The sequence below is a fragment of the Paralichthys olivaceus genome, chromosome 3, assembly GCF_024713975.1.
Source record: "Paralichthys olivaceus isolate ysfri-2021 chromosome 3, ASM2471397v2, whole genome shotgun sequence".
Lineage (NCBI taxonomy): Eukaryota > Metazoa > Chordata > Actinopteri > Pleuronectiformes > Paralichthyidae > Paralichthys > Paralichthys olivaceus.
Genome location: NC_091095.1, coordinates 20,477,928 through 20,497,869, shown reverse-complemented (window position 1 = coordinate 20,497,869; position 19,942 = coordinate 20,477,928). Strand labels below are relative to the sequence as shown.

Genomic DNA, 19,942 nt, shown 5'->3' with positions numbered 1-19,942 from the left:
TTGAGGTTCAATTAATTTCAGTTAGATTATATTTGTAAAGCGTTAATTCACAACATGCATTATGTCAGAGCCCTTTAAATAGTAAAGTCAAACTAACCAAAGAACCCTAACAAGAAACCCATAAGTTCAGACAACGTGTAAATACTTGAGGAAACAAATTCAACAGATTCATTCTGCTGCAGTGATCACGTGTGTTTGTTTGCATGGACACAGGCAGCGTATCACCAAAACCCCGTTACATCCTCTGCATTTCCCTCCTGATATATTTGTTATTGTTGTTGTTTTTGCTTCTGTCTCCTGTTAGAAATGTCCTGAACACACCCACTCGCTCATGGTGAATCCTCTCACATGGGCTCATTCAGACATTATCCAATTTTTGAGGAGAAAAATGACCAAAAAGGAAGCAGTATACAGCAAAGTTTGTCTTTTAATAAATACAGTATAAATTAAAAAAACATGATCCTGAAACGATCCTGGACATTCAGAATTATATCTGAGTTCTTTAACTCTTCAAGTGTAACTGGATATATCATTAAACACATGCTGGACCATGCTACTGACATAACTGTAGACACTGTCAGTGGTAACTTGACTCTGTGGCTGAGACTTTGTCTGATGGATTAAACAGAAACTGTACATTTTAAAGAAAAGATTAGTTACATGTTACATGAAAATACACATGAACACATTATGACTGGTAAGGACTTCAACAGAGATGAAGAGGAAAAATAATGCAAAGCTGTCAAAATGTAAATACGCCATCAGTCGTCATCAGAAGTGTTTCTGTCAGTTCAATATACTGATCAATTAGCAGATCAATCAGACCTCACAAGAACAGAGCTGGAAACAAATGTGATATAATTTGTCGTGATTTGGGGAGTAAAGTCATTTACAAACAAAGTTTAATAAAAAATGTATAATTGCATACAATACATGCACATTTATTTTTGAATTAAATTTTCATCTCTCAACATGATCAATTCATTCGACTTCAAGTTTGTATTCCACTTTTCATCTTCTGTTGGCGCGTTGCCTTAAATCCACCATCATAGTAACTGTAGTAGTCCCCTGCCTGAATGGTGAGTAAATGAAGTGAGATAATCAGCTTAAAAATGCTCAGGTTTATTTGAAAAGCTCATCTCCACAGGCACAGTGGTGCAGCATCACTTTAAATCAAGGCCTAATCTACTAACTAAAGTCAGTTATAAGTAGAACAGTCAAGGTTTGGTTCATGCAAATAACGTTTCCATGCAGTTTCTTGTGTCGTCTACATTCTCTATGGACAAATACAGTACATCTGCAGTAGGTGGTATAGTTACGCTGCTTCTCAACCTTCTGATCACATTTAGAAAAGTTCCTACATCACAGTCATATGTGCTCTTTGAATACATTGTGCTTACTCTTTAAAATGCCTATGGTGATAAGGTGAGATTAGTAGTATCATTATTGCTTTGGTCACCACTGGTCACCTTGCTGAAAACTGTGCATTGCATAAAGAGTGAACTGAATGTAAACATACAAATGCAGGTCACAATAACAAACGTCTGTTTCCAAGTAGCTTTAAAACTGAAATGTACATTTCGCTGCCTCCAATAAGTGCATTTATATTGAAATTAACTTTTCAAGTACTTTTTTCCCATCACGTTTAACAAAACAAGCTCATGTTTCATGCTGTGATTCACATTTTCTTGGTGATAAAATAATGCATACTGGTGAAAAGTCATGACGACCATTTCAGTAGTTTCTCATTCAGTGTAACAACAGTTGGTACAAAGTGGCTCTCTGTGATAAAGTCTCCGGCGATGATGTTGAGGGAGCCCACTCTGGAGCCCGGTGTCTGCTCTTTGACCCAGCTGAGCAGCATCGGATACGTGGACATCACCAAGTCCTTCAGGGACTCTGTCGGGTGAGTGCAGATGTATTTCAGGTCCTCGGTCAGATTAATTCCTGTGACAAAGAAACCTCCTAAAACATAAAATAACACACATGATATTATGATGGCTGCAGATCAATTACAGCATTAACTAAAAGTTCACACATTTCTGTCCAGCCTGTGTCTGGTGGTCGATCAGCAGCAGATTACCTGGTCGGCCATGTTGCTTCCTGTGCTCAAACTCCTCAATAAGAGCCTCAGCTTTGCATTTATTGGCCCACCAGTAAGGAATGTGTGGCCACAGGTCACTGTGACAGCTGGCGATATTGTGCTCATAGGAAACTATCAGTTGGTGGCCAACAGCCCACAGGTTTCGAAGAGTTAACGCTTCCTGAAATCAACAGAATCACAGGCTTCATATTATGGGGAATTTTACAAGATTAAAGCTGGAATTATTCTATATTTACTTCCTGACCAAAAATGCAGGGATGAGATTAAAATCAGTCTGAACCCATGGACTAACACTGAGGTGTTATGAAAGGCACCATGAGATAAAATGTATGATTATTATTTGTTCGACAAAATATAGAATATTGCCAGTCTTAGTCTTTGTATTAACTGGAGGAGAGGTTGTACCGTTTTGGGACAGAGTTTGGAGGTGAAAACGTTGCGTATGGTTGTGAGCAGCATCATGTGGAGCTCTGGGCTCAGGCCGAGGAAGTGGCTGAAGGAGAGAATGACCACCTCTTTGGGATGAACGTCCAGCCACTCTCTTATCTCCAGGAGAACAGTCTGTCAGGAAAAACACAAGGTACTGTTTAGTCCGCTTTTAAATCACAACTGTCAGCCTTGGTCAAAGCCTTGATAGTACACAACCCACATAGCGGAACTGTTTTGGCCCAAATTTGACGCACATCCGGCCACAAACCTCTTGTTTGCCAGATCTGGGCCACAATTAAGCCATAGCCATACTGCATGTCAACTAAAAGTGCCAAAGGTGGCCCGAATTTGTTTTGTGCTATTTGGGCCATATTCACCATTTACAACTTTAGGGTTGAAATCCATTTTGTTTGCAGCATTGCCTCAAGTGGCCCACATCTGTATGCTATCTGGGAAGGAACATCACCAGGGTCAGTCATTTTAAAGTGTTTGAGTTTGTTGGCATTCACCCGAGTCTCCTACATGATGGTGAGTGGCTAATGGATCTAATAAAAAGGTTTGTGGCTTCATCACATTGCTGCATGTAAGATGAAGAATGCGAAGAAAAAGCTTTTCCTGTTTTTGTTTTAGTTGTGCATACTCATGAACATGATTTTACTTCCAAAACTGTCTAGCTTCATATAAAAATAACACGGATAATTTATAGAAGTGCATGTGAAAACAAAACTCTACTGCAATAACTGCACTGCATTAAAAGCTTCCAACCTCACCACAATGTTGATTTTTGAGTGATTTGTTTGGCCAGAGAGACGATACAATTATAACACCCAATCAAATTAAAGTGTTACAAAGCAGGAGCATGATGATTATACGTCTAACTGCAGTTATCAGTCTCTGCAGACCATGAATGCATCACGGTGGTGTAAACGTGTGTGTCTGCATCGTGTCAATGTACCTCCACAGTCAGCGTGGTGTAAACACCGTGGTAGAAATACAGATCGGTGGAGCTGTCATTGGGCCTGTGTGCAATCCTCAGGTCGCAGTATCTGACCCCACAGTCCAGCTGCTGCTTTATAGTGTACTCCTGCAAGACAAGCATCCAGGAATTCATTATAGGAGAAAAAAGATAGATAATTTCACTTACAAGTGCATCTTCTTCTGTGATCTGTTACCTGGGTTATTGCCCACTTGTAGACAAATGGTCGAATTAGGGGCTTCATGTATTTGTCCAGCTTCTGAAGCATGTCTGGTTGGGTGAGGTCAACTGGGGATCTGTCATTCATATCCAGACAGTAGGTTATTGCATTGTGGCTGCCTAATTGGGGTGAAGATAATACACATAATTATAATTATATAATATAATATAATTATTTCAGGTAATAACTATGGTGGTCCTGAGAGCTCAAAAAGCTGCTACTAAAACACATGCAAATGAAAAACAAAACACAATCAGCTACTTGTAAAAACAAAGAAGCTACTTAGTGTTGAAGCACCAAGCTCCTTCGCTTGAGGCCTGGAAAGACACAGTTCATCAAATGTACACAATGTTAACATATTCCCTCAGGATGCTTTGAGATGAGAGGTGAGAGGAGCATAACTTAAATTCTATTCCTCCCAGTTGTGTTGTTTTATGTTGTAAACTACATGTGTTGGTGGCAGCACATTTCTTTAAGATGCATGTGAAAAATATGTCAAATTATTGAATCCTCATTTTGTACAAGTCTTAATTCTTTATTACATTGTTATTATTTTTAAATGCTGCTTTAGGCTGTCAAACTGGTGAGGCTGGTTTCTTTGTTTGCATGTTTCCTTGAGGAACCCAGGGTCACCTTTCAAACAGGAACCAGGTGGATTCACACCAAATACATGGCACACATATTTCCAACAACACCTTTCAGTTCTCGTCTACACTGCAGTGAGCTGATCTGTGGCAGCCTACCTGGGATGGCCAGGTGGTACAGTGGGGTGTCCCACAGAGCACAGGGCAGGTGAGACATCCAGCTCTCCATGGGCAGCTCACTCAGGCGGGACATACCGAGCTCCAGTGTCTGCACAGAGATCGGTTATCAGGGTTTCCACTTCTGGAGGCTGTTATCATTTTACACCACATAGACACACAGGACGCTGTGTTTCAGTGTGTGTGTGTGTGGTTGTGGTCAGATAAAGCAGAGCATGGTGTGACATCAGTGTGACTCAGTAAACATGGGAGAGGTGTAGCCCTGTTTGTCTTACACTTACTGATCAGAGAGCTGCGGTTGTGTCCTCCTCGGTCAACCACAGGACACGATCACTGTGAAACTACAGCCGGGAGAAGTCTTCCACCCCACAGCGTTACAACATGTCATGGCTGAGCATCCCACATGTATGAGAACGAGATCCGGAGAAGCAGCGTGGCCGCGATCCTTCAGTCGCCGGTTACCTGCTTAGCCCGGGAGAGCGTGGACCATGTGCCCGGCGCATTTTCCTTAACATCGACTATCGATTATCCAAAACATATCCACGTATGTCGATGCTGTGGTGCATCGGACAGTGTGTGGGACAGGGAGCCGGGTGTTAGTCGGTCCCCTGAGGTGCAGCAGGATGTGCAGCAGGGAGGGCGGCACCGAGCCTGCTGACAGATCAGCAGACACACAGGCTCCTCTTAAAGAGACCAGCGAGCCGATGATCTCTGACACACACCAGGCGGAGAGAAGCCGCTCCACCAGCTCCTCTGTGGCCCAGGTAACACCCCGGTAACACTCCGGTAACACTCCGGTAACACCTGCAGAGACACGTGGTTCCGCCCAGGTCACAAACCTGCCTGAGAGGGTGTGGTCAGAGCTGAAACAGGCCATGACCACGCCTGTTGTTAAAGCCACGTGACATTATCAGAACTTCAGAGTTTGTCCAACACAAACAAAGTAAACTAATGACGTCCTCATCACCCTCAGCAGTGTTCTTTATTGCTAAAGGCCAAATGTTAGTATGCTAACATGCTAAATTAAGACAGGGCACAGAGTGGCTGCTAGCTAAATATTGGTCTGTTAGGACTGTCATTGTGAAACATGTTTCTTTTAAATTGTAAAGTGTCTTTGAGTTCCTTAAAATGTCTAATACAAATAAAATGTATTAGTTATCGAATGTATTTCTATAATATACTGTCTCTTGTTATTGTTCGTGTGCTGGCCTTTGTGTGCAGAGCTCTTTATAAACAGTCCATGGTGCAGAGTGAAGTTTGAAAACTTTGCGTTCATCCTACCTGGTTTTTCTGCAGTGAAGATTTGTTGTGTTTATCATTAAATTAAATATTTTTCACATGTGGTTTATTCATAAGTTAAAATGATTATTGAGCTGGTGTCGTTTTTTCATAGGAGTTGGAGTTCTGTTTAGTTAGCGAAACAATCTTCAGACCCAAGTACACAATGAAAAAATAAAACCTCTGTAATCCAGCTCGATATGAGGATTTACAACAAAGCAAAGGTTGTGCTTTTATTTTGAAGACTTAAAGCTAAAGACGGAGTGATTCTATGAATGTTGTTGTCATGACGGAGATCATGTGCCATGACTACCTGTCTGTCCGTCTATAATGGTGATAAAATGAAATAAATAAATGTGAAACCTTGACCCAGGGTCTGACAGGTAACTGGTACTACTGGCCACTGCTGTAGTTTATCAGAGGATATAGAATACATGTTGAACTCAAACCACAGACAGACCATATTCAGAAATTAAACCAGAATATCCCAGGTATGAACGCTGCCATCTTGCATAATTGACGTCATTTGTTGCCAGAGTCTGTGCAGTAGCAATCAAGGTATGGAGCCTAGGTAGCTCATCCTGTTTTTATAACATCATATTCAATCATAAAATTATTTTGAAGTGTAGTTTGGTCCATGTCCCATATAGAGGAGTTGGGATTTGTGGCCTGTACTCCAGCCAGCCAGCAGGGGGTGATCAAGAGACTTTGGTGTATTTGATGGTAACTTTGATCAAGATTATTTCAAGTTTATTTTTGATGTGTACATTTTATATTTCATATTTTGAATTGTTCATACCAAGACAAAGCTTTGCTTTATGAGGGGAAAAGTGTGAACTGCTGACCTGGACTATCGCATATTTCTTCTCGTCACAGGCAGGACTATAGCCTTTGTATCTGGATATCCCAACCAGTCAGATGTGTCACTCCAAATATGCAAATACCTAAAACATATCAGTTTAACGGGACGATTTCAACATACTACATCAGAGTTGTATTTCTCTTTATCTGAGATTAACCTTTGCACTAAAACATTTTCAAGAAACTGATCGTCTGTTTGTTTGTGATCATTTGGTTTGGTCAGGTCTTGCTCAGCTTCTTCAGTTTGTCAATAAACCCTGAAACAGCACTAACCAGTGTAATGAAGCAAAGCAGACAATCTGCTCCGACATCACTGACTTCAGATCAGTTCTCGTAACAGCTTCCTCTTCTCTGTTAAATACCTTTTCACAAAGTATCATTGGTTAAAGTACATATGAAAGCAATCACATTATTAAAGGCTGTATTTCATTTAGTGCCACCACTTTCCTGGTGCTGGTACACTGACACACTTAAGATGAACAGAGAATCATTCATTCATGTTATTAAATGTTACACCTGTGATTTTCTGTGTCTGCAGTGGAAATGACACATGTTCTAAATATAGCCTGCATGCTTTGCCTTGATACAAACTGTACAGTGGTTATGGCCGACACAGCCACTATTTTGCCATCCATCTAAATAACTGATACAAATCATGAAATAATAAACAATGGCACTATTTTAAGTAGTCATTCATTTATCTCTGTCTTCCCTCTTTACAACATCCTTCTGAACAAAACCACTTTCATAAAATTCATCTATTTACACAAAGAACACGATTATTTAATTTACATTTTATTTAAAAACATTACTTTCCAATGGAGAAATATAACACAGCATGTTCAAATGCATATGTGGGCCCTTATTTGTGGAAAACAAATGTGTTGGACGTGTGAGTGTTGAATTGTGCACCTGTTTTACAATTTACAATCCACGTCAGTCTTGACAATTTGTTTTGAGAAGGCGAACGGAACAAAAATGCATTGACAGTGTTTGTTGATGCTGCACAGGAAGGAAGTCACACACACAGACACACGAAATGCAGTTGTGAACTGATGACAGTAGCATAGGTCAGAGGTGAAAACCATGTTTCACTTCAGCATATTAAGTTTCTGGAACTTGTAGTGTCTACTTCTGTTCATTTTCACTGGCATAAACCTCTCTGCTCTGTTAGTGTTAGAGGTGAGGAAACAGATTCAGTTTCACCTGCTTCCTCTTCTCTCTTTTGAGAAGGGGATCTGGCTCAGCCTTGTCCTGAATGGTCAACTCAAGTGTAACAGCCACTTTGCAACTGTTTATTTCAACTGTGTTTATTGGTAGAAAATTTAACAAAAATAAGTTACTTGCCAACATTACACCTGAATAATGCTACGTAACAAATATTACACAAGTGTCTTTGTGAAATATGGTAACAGTCTTTTATTCTGTCCTAGAGTTATGGTGTTGAATTGTCTTACATAAACCTCCAGAGCTCCCTGCACCCATGATCATTCTGCTGTAATTCTTATGGCCAAAATGGTTATCAACATTGTGATGTCACAGTGACCTTAAAAACAAATCCAGAACCTTGTTTAACCTCGAGTGAGTAAACATTTTTACCAAATTTGAAGAAATTCCCTCACGGCGTTCCTGAGATATCGTGCTCACAACAATGGGTCTGAGGGTCGGACAAAATGGAAACATGTCTCCACAGCTGTCGCCTGCATGGAGGCATAAGGACTGGTTTTTATTTTATTCTTCATCTATACAGCTTATTCTTTTGAGGGTTATGAGGGAGCTAGAGCCAATCACAGCTGAGATTGGGCGAGATGCGGGGTAGACCCTGAGGTACACCATGGACAGGTCCACAGAGCATCACAGGACCAACATACAGAGGCAAACAACCATTCACACCCACAGTCAAATAAAGAGTTAACCTAACCTACACCTGCATGTGATTGGGAGGGGGATTGTGGAGGAAGCTAAATTATTTGGAGAAATAAAATGTAACCCCAGTTTCTTGCTGTGAAGCAATAGTGCTTTAAATCCTAGTTTGGTAAAATTTTACAATGTATGTTTTTTAGGCAGTTATTGTACAGCTGCTTTTATTAAGACGCCTTAGAGAAGTTTGGCTTTTTTGTTAAATAAAATAAAGTTTTTGTAGTAAAAATTGGTTCATATTTGGCAAAGCTCCTCAATTTTCAATAAAAAAAACAAAAAACAATTGTGATGATGAAGGCTGATCATCATTAGTATCTGAGGAAAATCAAATCTGGCAGCCACTGATCCAAGAGCCGCACTCAGTCTTTGCCTTAATGCATCAAGTTTCAAGTCATTCCCGATGGATGTAGTTATATTTCCTGGTATTTCCTCCCTTATAGGCAAGAACCTGATTGTTTTACCACCTGCAAAAACTGAAGGTACTCACTGTGTGAAAGTCTAATCCTACACAAAGGCATTCATGTTTAGAATAACATGACTCCACTATTTGACAAGTGTAAAAAAAGTCACCATGTCAGTTTATCACCTTTGTGGAAAACAAGAGGAAACAGGTAGAGTACATGCTGGAGTTCTCTACAGGATTCCCATTAGCCATTCCAGTTTTAATTTCTGGCCACAGTGACAGTGAAGGAGCAATTAAGTGGAACATGTGTGTTTCAGTTACGAAATATTTACATACCCAATTTGAACAACTTATGTACAACAGTTTTAGTCAAAGGCAGATTGAACCTGTGTACAGGGGAACAGGGCTGTTTAATACAAAGTTGTGCCGAGTACAAAATGTGATGCTGGCCACAAACAAAAGGCAAGCATGATAATCTCAGAAGACAGATTTGTTCTGTAAATCAACACTGTAACTACGCTTCTCATGAACTCTACTGGGTTATTATAGACGACAGCACCCATCAAATATCTTCTGGTTCGTGTGTTCAGCACCGTGAGCGCTGGGTCTTGGTCTGGTCCCTGATAGAAATGTGTTCAGAGAGACAGCCTGGCACTTAGGAAGACTGCCAGAAGGTCAGGAGGAGATCAGTGGCAGTGAGCAGAGTAAAAAAAACTAAATCAACAACAAAAAAATACAGCGGTCACCTTTGCATGGGGTGTCGGGAGCCCAGCGACTGTTTCCCCCGACTGACCCCTTCCCTTGGAGTGTCAACCTGCCGTTGGTGCCTCCCTTTGGCCTCTGGCTCTGAGTCACTGAGCTCCAGGTCAGGACAGTATCCATCACTATCCTGGTACGATCGCATGCTTTTCACCTTGTGTTCAGACGCAGGTTTAGCCCACAGTCTCTCCTTGGCAGACACTTTGCGGGACAGTTTGTCAGAGGCCCTCAGGTCCTCTGTGGTCCGTACCAGATTAATGGTCGCCTCTTTGAATGACCTGCCGAAGTGCTCCATGGCAGATTTACGAAAGCTGCTCTTGTCGTTTGAGGCGTTCTGGTGACTGGGAGTCTGGCAGGAGTTGTCCCTCTGAGACGCAAACTTCTCTAGGAGGCCGTTAGACCTTGCTCGGTCTTGGTCCAGCTTGCCATTGCTGTTGGACGAGTGGCCGTGGAGTGCAGCGTGTAGGGATAATGGTTTGCCAGTTGGTTTAACAGGCAGCGTTGAGTTGTTCGAGTGGCTCGAGGAAGCCAGACGGCCGTTGGAGCGCTCGTCTCTCCGACCGCGGCCATGCATTTGAGGTTTCCCCTGACCAAGCCCCTCACCTGTGTATTCTGTAACATTCCCACTATTGTCCGGACAGAGTGGCCCATTACCAGATTTGGAACTGGAATTTCCATTTCCAAGATTTGAAGCTTTGGGCATTTTTAGCTTTAGAGTAATCCGCGGAGGAGGACGGAACAGTGTATTCTCCACTGCGAATGAAGCAGGAAGGCCTTGGGATGAAGGGAGACAAAACATTGCAGATCAGTTATTGGCCATCACAACATAATATTACCAAAGACATAACAATAATGAAACAGTCATCTCACCAGCAGACTGCTCCTGGTTCATTAGCTGCACATGCAAGTTAAACATCTGCTCCTGGGATTTACTCTGCAGCAGCTTCAGCTTCTCCCGCCGACTCACCATGTAACACAAATTCCTCACCTGTAGAACACAGACATTACGGTGTCAGATAAAAAAGATCATCACACATGTTCATCATTTCCTTTCGTTTTTTACGTGAATTGCAACAGTTAATTGATTTGATCAATTAAAATTGATATTAAAAATAGTTAGTTGGGTCTGTTATAATGCACGGCACAGAAGCAAAGTCCCTTGAGGCGGGCGGTAGCAAAGCAGCCAATCCCGTGCTCACGTTACCACACCTTCTCTTCTCTGGAGTAAGTGTTTGAAAAATGGTGGAGGCAAATACCGCAAACGATACAGCAGAGACAAGTCGTCAAAGCGTGGGAACACTTACAGCCTTCAGACAACACCTTTGCAAAATGAGCCAAGCTGATCTCACATGGCACAGTAGCACAACATCATTATATGAACCCTGAAGAGAAAACTGTGAAAGCCTCTCCTCCTCCATCATTAACAACTTTAAGGTTCATACCGCGGTGATGTTTTGTGGCTGTTTTTTCTGTTAAGCAGCAGTGGTCGAGAGACCAATATGTTGACCACGCTTCTGCAAGTACTCAATGATTTTGCATCTATAGCTCCTTTTTTAAAAATGTTGTTTTACAACTTTGAGTTTGATCTGTTTGTTGATTTAATATCTGCTATGATTCTGTGTTATAAAACAATAAAAACAAATGATTTGATTTGTAACATCAGAAGTTCCTTGTTTCAGTTTATGGGTTTCAGCCAAACCGAGGCTTCAAGCTGTTACGTGCACTGTGATTGTGTGGAGAGATTTCTATAATGGATAAATTTATCAATAACATTGACAAAATATATAGAATATGAAAGCTCTGTTACAAAATGCATATAATACTGCTCAGCATCTACCATAGCAAAATGTGATATCTGAGTTAAAACAGGAATTCCAGCACATGATCTGTTGGCCTCCTTAAAAACAAAATGTGCATAGGAATAAGCAACCTATAAGAGGAATAAAATTAAAGCAACAAGAGAAATGTCCTAGACTAAGCAGAAAAAAGAGACACTCAGCACTATAAAGTACAACACACTGCAGTGAGAAATAAAGCACCCACCCTCTCTAAATCCTGTCGTAGGTGCATGAACATCCGCATGCGTGTGTGGATGCTGTCCTCCTGAGGCTGCAGCACCAGGTTCTCCTCCTCCTCATTAGGGGGCAGCAGAGCTTTGTTAAAGCTCCCTTTCCTCTTCAGTTTCCAGTACTGGTAGATGAAGTCCACCAAGCGCTCAGAGAGCCCGAGGGCCTGCGCCAGGTCGTCCAGCTGGATGAGGGTGTAAAACTCCTCCTCCAGCTCCTGTAGTCTCTGCGCTCGCTGGCCAACCTTCCCCACCTCACTGGGGGGTTTGGAGCGTGCCGGGCTCAGGCTGGCCTCCCCGGCTTTAGATTTGCTGTGCTTGAGGCAGAAAGACTTGAACTTGACTTCATCCCCTTCGTCCAAGATGGTCTTCATCTCCAGGCTGTGCTCAAAGGCACATGTCACATGGAAAGGAGTGGTGCAGTTCTTTACAGAGCACTGCGAGCAGAGGGGGAAAATGGTTACTGTGTTAACATGGACCAATGACTGGAATGAGAAGAGTATGGTAATAGTAATTTCAAAAAACGTCCTTTCATTACTGGCGTTACCATGATTTGGTTTGTAATTGCCCTTCTGTAGGGAATTTTGACTCTGTAAACAAGATAAACTGTAGAAAATAGATGGAGAAAAGTAAAACTGCACAAGATTGGTTTACACAAGTTGACGTGGATATTTGGATACTTGTTTTCCACTGTAGTAGAATGTATTGCTACAACTGCGATGTCCTCAAAGGATCGAGCAACAAACTTCTTGAAGAAGAGGAATCTTTTGGAAGGCTTACTTTTGTTTGTTCAAGCAAGATGTAAAGAGTTTCAGGCAAGCTAATTTTTTCACTTTGGACACAGCCAGTATTATAACCACTTGTATGGTAAATTCAATGATGACTGAACCTCTTGGTAAGTGGCCATCACCACCAGCTGCTCCCACAGAGAAACCATGGCTGGCAGCACAGAAAATTTACATATGGCACCGTTAATGATTACATAGACTGTGTTGTTCTGGTGATGGCAATAACTAGTAATGAATGCACAGATTCCCACTCACTTGGATACATGCACCGGTCTTCAGTTTACACAGACTGCAGATGAGAGACCAGCGGCTGGGTGGGATGTGGGAGACTTTGGTGATGGGCTCCATCCTCTCAGGACAAGCGATGCTCACCTGCAGGGCAGCAAAGCATTCAGTGTGATATGAGACTGTTGACATGGTTATTAAAGCAATACTGCTTAGAGAGGTCAAGAGGTAGCGCAGAAGAGACAAGTGTTTACCTCTGGTATCCACAGGGCACAGCTCACATGGGCCCACTTGGTGCCTGCACGTGTTGCCTTCATGGCACCGCCCTTCTGGGGACACAGAAGGCACTGCGGGTCGAGGCTGAGGACACACGTCCTACACAGCCAGTTTCCAACAGGCACTTTGACGATGCCGTAACAGGCCTGAGGGGAGAAGAGCAGGTTAGAACATTTTGGGATTGGCACATTCACTGACAACACAATAAACCAGTAACCATTTTGTACCAACAGATAAATAAACATTCTTAGATTAGGGTACAATCATTATTTTTACTTTTATTGTCTGTAATACTGCAATTGAGTAGTGTACTGTGGTTTGTTCAGTATAGTCCTGGTCAGGCTCCAGTATTTCCAGGTTCCAGCAGTCACACAACCCCCCTCCAACCTCACTGGCCTCTGGTCAAGTCCCACATCATATACAAACTCCTCATCCTCACTCATAACTCCCTCCATACTCCTGCCCCCGTACCTGTCCGACCTCCTGCACCCCCCTATACAGTACTTCATCCTGGAACATACTGTCCTCTATCCCCTGCACCAGCCTGTAAGCGACAGATCCCCCCACCCTTCTTCAACAAAAACTTTAAAATGTCCTTAAAACCATATATTTACAAAGGTGTTGGCCATAATATCACATGTCCAGCTACTATTATCATTTTCTGGTCCTGGTTTGTTTTATTCATTACTTACTCTGTAAAGTGGCCCTGGGTATCATGAAAGGTGCTATATAAATCCAAGTTCAGTGGCTCCAATTAATGATTTAGACTGTGGCACCCACCAAAGTCTAATTTGCCCCACCCCAGTTTCATAATGAAGCAAAAAAACATTTCTAACTTGGTGTTTTGCTGCATTGCACAGCTGTGTGCAGCGCTGCAGAAACAATGACACTAGTGACTGCACCAATAAACATTCTGATAATAACTGATCAATCAAATGACTGAACATGGAGCTCACGTGCGGCCTGTGCGCTGAAAGGTGTTCTCGTGTTTACCTGGTGCACACAGATGTTGCACTTGTCACAGAACACCATGTCATTCCCCTCTTCGCTGTCCGGGGAGCGGCACACGTCGCAGATTACGTCCTCGTCGTACTCAATCCCCAGACCCTCCACCGTCTCGATGGCGTGGTTCATGTTGTCATGGCACTGCCTCTCCAGGGCTTCCATGGTGCGCTCCATCGTCAGCTCATCTATGGGCTCCTCCCCTGGGCGACACACAGAGACAAAGCTCCACATGGTCAGAGAAAGCCCAGACTGTAAGGATATCATGATTCCAAATCTTAAAGCTCTTATTTGTATCTCAGGGGGACAGATGTCTGCTGTTGTAGATATGATCTATCACCAGGATTGTACGAAGTGAATTTTAAGATGGATTATCCCTTTACAATCCCGTTCCTTACCCATGCGGTCAAGCTCTCGGTTGAGCGCGTGCAGCCAGAAGAGGTCCATGTCGTCCAGATCGTAGCGACACATGGCCTCTGCCAGCTCTTTGATGTTGACGTAACCCGGTTCCGTTGACTCCTGACAAGAGCACTGAATGTACTTCCTCTGGTGGGTGTACAGGACTTCCTTGGGCTTCTCCACAACAATCCTGAGCACAGACAACAAATTGCATATCTGTCAGCCATGCAAGGGTCATTAAACCGTGAAATTAATCGGGTTTGATAAGAGTCAGTGTTTACCTGACTGACGGCTCGGGGATGGTGTCTGGACTGGCAGGCACCTGGACTCCCTTCTCCCACTCCTGCTTCCAGGTGTCTGCCAGCAGGTAGTAGTCCTCCGGGGAGACGTGGTGAGAGTCTGGCAGCTTCATGGCACTGATCAGGTCTTTTCTGAACACCTGCGGGAGAGGGAAGGGGACGTAGGTCGACACACAGTCAGTCCAACGCTGGTCTTTACATTTAACAAACCCACAATGTAGAGCCTCTCTGTGATGGGAACTTACTTCAGCCGGTTTCTTAGGGTTGGAGGCGGGGGTTCCAGGTTTGCTGCCATACTTGTTTGACGAGCAGAAGGAAGTTGAGGGACCTAAATGAAGAAAGAGAGTGTTGATAAAATAAGATACAGTCCCGTTCAGGCTGTGGGGTCTCTAGGGGCAAATGACTCACTCTCATTGTCAGAACTGTCGCTGCTGCTTGAGGACCTGATACGTTTCATCCTGTAACATCCTGCAGAGCAGAAAAGATGAGACTTTAAATATGGTTAAAAAAATGACATTAAGGATGGTATAAAAAAATGTGTTCAATTGCAAGTAAAGCTGTTTTTAGACATGAACCCTGGGAAAATCTCATATATGAAGAACGCAGCAGGAGGTGATTCGGGTAAGACGTGTTTACTACAACAGGGAAATGCCCAGAAGATTCTGGCCAGGGGTATTGTCTGGGCACAGGAGTCAGGACATGATGTATACATTTTGCTGTGGAAATATGTTTATGTTTACAGTCACCATCGTTCTTGAATCTTGTTGACTTTCCAATTTGACGTCTGCGTCTCTCTTTCATCCTGACATATTTGTAACCTTTATTTAAAGTTTTGCATCTATTCCTCTGTAGGAAAACACCCACTTGCTTGCAGGAATATTCCAGATATGTTCCTGCTGTATTCTTACATGGGTTTACGAACATTTCACTGAGGGGCTGACAGGAAAAACTCTGGAAAATGTCAGAGCCCCTCCGGAAAATTACAGGAAGATGTTCTGAGTTCAGTGCATGTCTGAAAGCAGCTTAACTATTTCAAATTGATACAGAGGTGGAGAAAAGATAATTACTCACCATAAATTTCAAATTGAAAAGCATGCTAGTGGATTCCTCTGATAGAAAATAAACCCTTAACTGCTTAACTTCAATCCTGCAAAGAAGAAATATAAGAGAGTCACACAAGCATATGTTTGCATGTAAACAATGAGCATCTGTTCTGTTTACATTGTTATATTAGTGTTTGGCCCAAAACCTTGCAATCAAATATCCAATATTCTAACCCACTAACAGTATCACAACTAATTCAAATAAAATTCAGCAGCTTGAATCCTTGGCTTTCTTTCTATTTTTTTGTTATTCATCATCACAAGTCTACAGTACGAACCACGAAGGTTTAAAAAAAATGTAGGGACTTCACCGAGGTGTAGCCCCCAATACAGTACACTGTTTCAACAGACAGGACATGCCTCACATTCCTCATGAGGACAGGAGGGGTGGGAGGGGAGAGGAAATAAAGCCAATCCCACTCCAAATTATAGTATAAGTAAATGTACAAGATGTTTATAGATGACAACTTTATGCTATTTTTAGGAACAAGTCATACAGCACAGACACACTGCAGCAAACTGTGTAGCAGCAACAAAAGACCTTGGACCTGCCATTAACAGATGTCTGGTCTGAATACACTGAGCTCTGTGTGATCGAGCCCGGAGACCGTTTGGCTCAGAAAATGGACAATTATTTTAAATAGATGCTAATTAGTTTCCTGTCAATCAAAAGAATGTATTTGTCAGCAAATCTATTCTGTGGCTCCAATCCAGATGAGATGCAGAGATGAAGTAGACTAGAGAAAACCTCCTGAGAACTAATATTTAGATGAATTAGAAACAGTGCTCTCAGGAGAATTTTTTTCAGAACCTTTTGATATTTGATTAAATGTTAAAGTGACTTTTAAAAGTAAAATCGAACATTATTGGTTTCTTCGAGCTTTTTAAACATGTAGAATTATATAATTGTGAAGTGAATATGTTTGGATTGTGGATGGTTGCTCAGACAAAACAGGCAAATTAAAGACGTCACAATGGGAGACAGAATATTAGGGCCACTTAAATAGGAGACGGTCATAGTATTACAAGAATAAAGTTGTAAATCTTAGACCATGTATCATTTTAGAGGTGGGATATCAGAAGATAAGCCTGCCGTCTGTGTTAAACTGAGGAACGTAGAGCATCTTGTTAAGTCACAAAAAAACTAATATTATGTATATTATCAGTATCAGGACTTTGCAAGCAATTGTGCAAGAAACTGTGTCTATTCTGAAGAAGAACCACACGGACAGAAATTGTTTCAGTTTTGTAGGAGGAGGAAATGTTTGGTAGTGGTTGACTATGATCTATGAGCTATTTAATTATTTAAAGGGATTTTGTAATTTCTCCAAAAACAAGATTAAATTGGTTAAAAATATTGGATCCAGAAAGAGTGGAACTCTGGGGAGGATGGCTTCTCCCTGCTGCCTATTTCCTATTAAACATTGTAATATTATGATTTTGTTTTTCATTAAATTACGAATGAACTGGTAATATTACAATATTCTATTATATCTCAGATTTCTTTTTCTTCAATTTGTGCCCAATACTTTTTCTACAGCCTTAAACCCTGGATAATGTTTTTAGACATTTGTTGGTCACTTGACATTTTTAATCTTCAGGCTGTAACTGGACTTGCTTGTGATTCTTAAAGACGTTTCACAGAGTTATTATGTGAAACGACTCTCAAGATAGACAACAACCCACAGTGGTTAACCTGACACCATTTGTCAAGCTGCTTTCAGACAACCACTGAACTCTGGATCATCTCCTGACATTCTCCAGAAGGTCTGTATGTGAGAACGCAAATGTCCAAGTGAGAGGCTATGGAGTTTCTCCTTACAGTCCCCTAACAAAAACTCTGGATAATGTCCAATTTTTTCAAGAGAGCTTTAAGTGATAAGTCCCAACGCCTGTGTCGATGTGCTATACACCAAAACACTTAATCTCCGCAGCGGAAATAATAAATCACCTCCCACTCCCACCTCACCCAAATGCTGCAGAGGTTTCTGTGTTGCTGTGAACGTGTCTGAGGGAAAGAATGTCCTGCAGTGTTGTTCGCATGAGACAGGCAGCCACCAGAGAATGTGCAGACCCAATTGTGGGGACGTCCTCCGGAGTTCATGTCTGAAAGCTTCTTGTGTGTGTGTATGTGGAGACAGCAGGAGTATGAAAAGTTCTATTTCTTGCATTTTGTCGTTGTGCTGATCTGGGGGCGCCTGCAGCCATGTTGTTCCATTAATATTTGTAACCAGGACAACAAGACGTCATCAAACTGTGGTGTGTCTCTTGACTGTTAAAACCTTATACATCTGTCATAAAATCAAAACACGACCAGGACGGTAGAGATAGTTCAACATGGCAGAGTCTGTTTATCCACGTTAACTCAACTCTTCCTGCTCTAAAGCAATAATGTCAAACACCATCACACTGAGGACAAACTCAAGAGCCTGGGAGTGAGGACATGATGTGGACTTCACTGCATGTCTGAGACAACTGGACACTGGCTGCAGGCTTGTGATGTAACGTGCACGGAAATGACGTCACAACGTACAGAACGCGCTGTTAACGGGATCCTTCAGTGGTCTCCGGAGTGATTTATATGGTATTTAATGTGCTAGCACGTAGCTGCTAGCTGTGGCTACACTGTTAGCTGCAGCCACACGCAGAGAGGGGGCTTGAGAAGAAATAACTCCGAGCGGCTGCCCTGCCCAAAGAGCCTGGTTGGCGCCAAACAAACACACACAGGCCCAGAGCGGGCTACACTGCAGGCTGTGGAGAAATCAAACATGGGCGCCACCACCATACAAAGATGTCACTTCCTAGAGGCAGCAGGACGAAGGTTTGTGGAGCTGCTTCATTGTTTAGGTAGAGAGACGTGAGCTATCACACAGGTCCCCATTGACGCGGGGTCCAGTGAAAGCAGGCAGACAGTAGTAGTATTAGGAGGAGGAGGCCCCGTGGCCTGGATCAACCATCCAGGGCAGATCCTGGCACAGGGAGCCCCGCTGGACACACGGGCATATTGTTCACATCCCTCCGTGTCTTACCTCCAGTACACGCGGCGCTGTCCGCTTCAGTCCCGCCACGTCCGGCCGCACACACACACTCAGAAAACAGGGGCTCTGCTCCCGGCTGCGGGTTAAAGGATGGTTTTCGTGTGTCCCCCCCTCAGTGGGAATCTCCAGAGCTGCGATCTGTCCTCCTCCTCCACCACGGCACAACGGCTCTATTGTACCGCGCGTCCCGCCGGGTCCTAAACCCCGCCGAGTTCCCGCTATCCTGGGTACGCTCGATTTGAACACCGGCGTCCACCTCTATCCATGCACACACAGTGGACACAAAGACAACAATCCGGTCCCAACCAATGAAAACAGGGCGACCAGGGGCGGATAATTCATCTTAACATGAGGGGGACATAAACCTTTTTAGTGTAATTCCTACAGGGGAACACAAATATACATATGTAATTGATAAATAAAAAGCATATGGGTTGACGGCATGTAAAAATAATCATAATTTGTGTGTTCCTGCTAAGTCCAGTAACCTATTTATATATATATCTATATTTATAGATATAGCTGCAAAACTATGATTCACTGGAAAAGACAGCACATTGGTAATTCCAGATCAAATGACTCACACTACAAGTTGCTCTAATGCTATATATATATATATACACACACAATAGTAGAGGTGCAACACCTTTCAGTGTGAAATTGCATGTTGCAGCTGAACTATAGATAATATCCCTGATTAGACTTATTTTATCTAAGAAGCAGATCTCTAATATTTTGTAGTGTTTGTTGTAATTATGTATTTTTTCATGAATGAAGTCTCAATTCATCTCCAAACTTATAAACCTGTAAACATGTTTATTTTACTGTTATATATATTTTTCTTTTTTTACCAAATGCACCTTTCAGTAATAGCTGCTGTAATTTCGCCATGCTTCTTTGTGTGATGACATTAAAGGCATTCTATTCTATTCTATATAGGGAATTACACTATTGCAGCCATTTTACATTCAGTATAAAAAAAGACTGTACTTAGAACCACCACCCCCTGCCCACCCCATTAAATGCACCCCGGAGG

At 42.4% G+C, this 19,942-nt stretch overlaps 2 protein-coding genes across 6 annotated transcripts; both read right to left on the bottom strand.

Moving 5' to 3' along the window:
* Positions 1-1,103: 1,103 nt before the first annotated feature.
* LOC109625583 (phosphatidylinositol-specific phospholipase C, X domain containing 1) lies at positions 1,104-5,241 on the bottom strand. Of its 4 annotated transcripts, none has more exons than XM_020080857.2 (7): positions 4,772-5,241; positions 4,473-4,581; positions 3,706-3,848; positions 3,489-3,617; positions 2,510-2,665; positions 2,084-2,264; positions 1,104-1,947 (listed from the first exon to the last, which is right to left on the bottom strand). In XM_020080857.2, exons 2-7 carry the CDS (start codon positions 4,564-4,566, stop codon positions 1,721-1,723), a joined length of 930 nt encoding a protein of 309 aa, XP_019936416.1. In that variant the 5' UTR covers positions 4,567-4,581; positions 4,772-5,241; the 3' UTR covers positions 1,104-1,720. The 4 variants fall into 4 exon arrangements, with proteins under 4 accessions (XP_019936416.1, XP_019936413.1, XP_019936415.1 ...); XM_020080854.2 differs by having other exon boundaries at positions 1,104-1,965; positions 4,772-5,184; XM_020080856.2 differs by having other exon boundaries at positions 1,104-1,965; positions 4,473-4,621; positions 4,772-4,906.
* Positions 5,242-7,411: 2,170 nt separating this feature from the next.
* Positions 7,412-19,902, bottom strand: jade3 (jade family PHD finger 3). Of its 2 annotated transcripts, XM_020080847.2 has the most exons (12): positions 18,898-19,192; positions 15,837-15,912; positions 15,174-15,233; positions 15,011-15,093; positions 14,748-14,905; positions 14,466-14,656; positions 14,059-14,270; positions 13,044-13,211; positions 12,820-12,936; positions 11,755-12,213; positions 10,582-10,699; positions 7,412-10,485 (listed from the first exon to the last, which is right to left on the bottom strand). In XM_020080847.2, the coding sequence occupies exons 3-12, from the start codon at positions 15,220-15,222 to the stop codon at positions 9,695-9,697; spliced, it is 2,346 nt and encodes a 781-aa protein (XP_019936406.2). In that variant the 5' UTR covers positions 15,223-15,233; positions 15,837-15,912; positions 18,898-19,192; the 3' UTR covers positions 7,412-9,694. The 2 variants fall into 2 exon arrangements, with proteins under 2 accessions (XP_019936406.2, XP_069378507.1); XM_069522406.1 differs by lacking the exon at positions 15,837-15,912 and having other exon boundaries at positions 18,898-19,902.
* Between the last annotated feature and the right edge of the window lie 40 nt (positions 19,903-19,942).